This window comes from Eschrichtius robustus, chromosome 16 (assembly GCF_028021215.1).
Source record: "Eschrichtius robustus isolate mEscRob2 chromosome 16, mEscRob2.pri, whole genome shotgun sequence".
Lineage (NCBI taxonomy): Eukaryota > Metazoa > Chordata > Mammalia > Artiodactyla > Eschrichtiidae > Eschrichtius > Eschrichtius robustus.
In genome coordinates this window covers 92506624-92511036 of record NC_090839.1, presented here as the reverse complement: position 1 = coordinate 92511036, position 4413 = coordinate 92506624, and the positions used below count along the sequence as shown (strand labels likewise).

The following is a 4413-nucleotide window of genomic DNA, read 5'->3' as shown; positions in this document are numbered from 1 at the left end:
CAATCGATATGGAAAACGTTTCCTTGCACCCAGCACGCCTCTGACGTCAGAGCCGATTAGCGCTTCTTATTGGTCCCAAATTCCCCGGGCCGCGGCTAATTATCGGGAGCTTGATGTTGATAAAGTAAAGCGCCGGAGCGCGGGCGAAGCATGTGTAGGGCTCCGGGTCCCTGTCTCCGCCGCCGCCGTCCGCGCCTCCCGCCGCTGGCCCGCCCCGGCCCCGGCCTGCGCCCCCGCGCCCCGCCGCCGGCCCCGCCGGCCCCCCGCGCGAGATGATGGACGGCCGCCTCCTGGAGCACCCGCATGCCCAGTTCGGGGGCTCACTGGGCGGCGTGGTGGGCTTCCCCTACCCGCTGGGCCACCACCACGTGTACGAGCTGGCCGGCCACCAGCTGCAGTCGGCCGCCGCCGCCGCCGCGGCCGCCTCGGTACCCTTCTCCATCGACGGTCTGCTCAGCGGCTCGTGCGCCGCCGCCGCCGCCGCCTCGGTGGTCAACCCCACGCCGCTGCTGCCGGCCGCCTGCGGGGTCGGCGGCGATAGCCAGCCCTTCAAGCTGTCAGGTAGGCGCGGCGGGCGGGGAGAGGGCGGCGGGAGGCAGGGGACCCCGTCGGGCGGAGGAGTGGGTCGCGGGCGGCTGCGGCGCGGCGGCCGCGGCTCCGCGGCTCCACGGCTCCTCGGTCGCCGCCCTCCGCCCGGCTCAGGGCGCGCGCCGCCCTCTCCTCTCGGTGGCCCCTGGACAGAAGCGGGTGGCCGCGTTCCAGCCGGGCCCGGGGCTGAGCCGCGCGGCGTCCTGTGCGTGCCCGCAGACTCGGGGGACCCGGACAAGGAGAGCCCGGGCTGCAAGCGGCGGCGCACCCGCACCAACTTCACGGGCTGGCAGCTGGAGGAGCTGGAGAAGGCGTTCAACGAGAGCCACTATCCCGACGTGTTCATGCGCGAGGCGCTGGCGCTGCGCCTGGATCTGGTTGAGTCCCGAGTTCAGGTAAAGACCCGCCTGTGCGTCCCGGGAGCCAGCATCCCGCCTGGCGGCCTGCGCGGCCCGGCCCGCCTTTGTTCTCGGCTTCCAGGTGGGAGACCACAGCCTCCGTCAGAGCCCGCCGCGCGCACGCCCGCCGGAAGGTGGGGGGGTCCGGGGCTCGGCGCCCCGCGGAGAGGGAGGCGGGCATCCCGGAGGGAGCCGAGGCGGCTCGGGAGGGGCCGGAGCACGGCTGCTGCGTCCGAACCGGGGAGCTGTGTGGTGGGTCGGGGCGACGGCGAGAAACGAGGCGCTGGGGCGGGCTAGGCGGCCAGAAGGAACCGGCCCGGCTGGGAGTTGGAGGAGACCGGGAGAAGGCAGACCCCGCGACTCCGGGCCCCGGCTGGGGGCTCCGCACACCAGCCTGCAGCTAGCGCGTTTGTTTATTTTCGTCTCTAAAATATTCACATGAAAACATGTATTTATTCAGAGCTTCGCAGAAGGGGGCAGCTGAGGAAGGGGAGGCGGACACGAACAATTAACACATTGTGGGGGGAAAGGGTGTCTGAATCTTTAACACCATCGGTTATATCTTTTTTTTTTTTTCTCTCGTAATTTGATTTTATTCCGAGACTGCCGGCGGTATTCTTTTTTAAAATACAGTGTCAATTTGGTGGATTGAAAATTAAAGATGAATCGTGCATAATTGGATGTTTCCCTAAAGTACAGACATCTTTTTCCGGGTCGGTGTGGTGGTCAGCGGGGTGTGGGTCACAGCTGTGGGCGCTGGGCTTGGAGGCCAAGGCTGGGAAGGCACCTGCTTAGCGCCAGTAGCTTTGTCTAAAAGGTGCTCTCTCCTGTGTTTGGGCCTCCCCGCATGACCTCTTCTGTTTGTGAATCCTCTTATCCAATTTGTTCTAAGTGTCTTAAGTGAAGTCAAGACCTCTTCATTTCTCCTCTAATATGATAATGAGAAATTCTGGGTGACAAGGCAGCCTGGAATTTACACCAAAAAAGAAGTATTTAAAAAGAAAAAAAGAATGAAAGGGCAGAGACAGTCTTGGGGAGGTTACCACTTAACTCACGCACCTTGGCACCAAAAAAGGGTGCCGGTGACCAGGCGGGCCTGCCATTGTGCCGGTCTCTACACAGCCGGAACAAAGAATTCGAATTACCGCGATCTTTTGAGAAGGGTCGTGTGCCTGGGGCTCAGCGGGATTTGACTCTGTGTGTGGTGCTGGAGCCAGGGTCTAGGGCTGCTGCCACCCTGGAGAACCGCGGGGCTCCCAGGAGGAGGCCTGCAGAGAGGCGGCAGGATGCAGGACGGGCCCTGGCCTCTTCTCTGCACGGCCTGGAAGCTGGCCTCTTGCTTCCCTGACTGCCGGACCCCTCCCTGGTCCAGGCCAAGCACAACTGGTTTGAGAAAGCTGTGTTGGTGCCCTGGCATGGAACCTTCCTTCAGAAAGCAGGCTGTGTGAATGGGGGTGGGGGGGAGGGAGGGGCTGCTGAAGCTCTCCCCCCCCCCCCAGTTCGGCTTCCCAGGCCCTTCTGGAGGAAAAAGCACCCAGATTTCCCTTCACGGGAACCCCCAAAATCTGGGCTTTGACTTAGTCTCCAGGGAGCCGAAGACAGGTGTGTGGAGGGCAGCTGAGCCCAGCCGCTCCTGGTCCTCAGGCCAGACGTTCAGCGCCGGGCCAGGCGGGCTGCTTAGAACACAAGCTGTGAGAAGCCAGGAGGGGTGAAGAGGGGCCCTGCCCTCTGCCTCCCGACCAGGAACCCGACGCCCTCGGTCTGGGGCCAGACCGGCCCTGCCCAACGAAGGGGCAGCTCCCAGTTCCCCGAGGTGAGAAGCTGGAGCGGGAAGCCGGCCGAGAGGCCCCATCTACCTCCTTCTGGGTGGAAAAGATAACACTTTGGAACCTGCAGCTTGAGTGCCGAAATCCAGTTCAGGGTCGGCTGGGCCGCGTGGCTCGGCTCCCGCCCCCTGGCCGGAGCCGAGGTTGTGCAGGCCTCTCTAGGGGGAGTGGGGAGGCCCAAAGCCCCCCCCCGCGGCAAGCCCGCTGCCTGACCGTGCCTTCCTTTCCCCTATCCGGCTGCTCTAGGTCTGGTTCCAAAACCGCCGGGCCAAGTGGAGGAAGAAGGAGAACACGAAGAAGGGCCCTGGGCGGCCGGCGCACAACTCCCACCCTACCACGTGCAGTGGCGAGCCGATGGACCCGGAGGAGATCGCGCGCAAGGAACTGGAGAAGATGGAGAAGAAGAAGCGCAAGCACGAGAAGAAGCTGCTCAAGAGCCAGAGCCGCCACTTGCACTCGCCCGGCGGCCTGTCCCTGCACAGCGCGCCCAGCTCCGACAGCGACAGCGGCGGCGGCGGCCTGTCCCCGGAGCCGCCCGAGCCGCCGCCGCCCGCCGCCGCGGCCAAGGGCCCCGGCGCGCACGCCGCCGGCGCCGCCGGTGCTGCGCCCGCACCGCCCGGCGAGCCGCCCGCTCCCGGCACCTGCGATCCCGCCTTTTACCCGAGCCAAAGAAGCGGCGCCGGCCCGCAGCCGCGGCTAGGCCGCCCCGCGGACAAGGACGCGGCCCCGTGTGCGCCCGGGGCGGCGGCGGCGGCCGAGCGCGGCGCCGCGGGCCCGCCCAAGGCCAGCCCGTTCAGCGTGGAGAGCCTGCTGTCCGACTCGCCGCCGCGCCGGAAAGCGCCCCCAGCCAACGCCGCCGCCGCTGCGGGGCTGGACTTCGCGCCCGGGCTGCCGTGCGCGCCGCGGACCCTCATCGGCAAGGGCCACTTCCTGCTCTACCCCATCACGCAGCCGCTCGGCTTCTTGGTGCCGCAGGCCGCGCTCAAGGGCGGCGCGGGTCCCGAGCCCGCGCCCAAGGACGCGCCGCCAGCGCCCGCCGCTCCGCCCGCGCCGCCCGCCCAGGCCAGCTTCGGGGCCTTCCCGGGGCCCGGCGGCGCTCCGGACTCGGCCTTCGCGCGCCGCAGCCCTGACGCCGTCGCCTCCTCGGGGGCCCCGACCCCAGCGCCTTTCCGGGACGCGGCGGTGGCCGCGGCCGAGGGCGGCGGCAGGGACTGCGCAGACGCGGGGGCCGCCTGCCCAGCGGCCCCGCCGCCGCCACCGCTCGCGCTGTCGCCCGGGCCCGGTCCGCGGGCTCCCAGCCCCGCTGCGGAGCCGGCCGTTGGCGGGACCCCCGAATCGGGCGCCGCGGCCGGACCCAGCGCGCCGGATGGCGAGGAGGTGGACATGGACTGAGGGCGGCGGCGGGGCCGAGGGAGGCGCTCAGCCGGCCCCCGGCCGCTCGCTCAGGCTCCGACTCACACAGCGAAATCAGGTGATCGGCTTCGAAACACTGCTTCTTCCTCTTTTTTCTGTTTCCTTCCTTTTATTTTTATTTTATTTTTTTAAAAAACACGCTGTATCAATTCGGACTTAGGCAGCAACCCAGGACTGGGGGTGAGACC

The 4413-nt window shown here is 67.6% G+C and overlaps 1 protein-coding gene across 1 annotated transcript; it reads left to right on the top strand.

Moving 5' to 3' along the window:
• The first annotated feature begins 272 nt into the window (after positions 1 to 272).
• UNCX (UNC homeobox) lies at positions 273 to 4204 on the top strand. The gene is made up of 3 exons (XM_068524887.1): positions 273 to 561; positions 808 to 983; positions 3059 to 4204. The coding sequence occupies exons 1-3, from the start codon at positions 273 to 275 to the stop codon at positions 4202 to 4204; spliced, it is 1611 nt and encodes a 536-aa protein (XP_068380988.1).
• Positions 4205 to 4413: the final 209 nt, after the last annotated feature.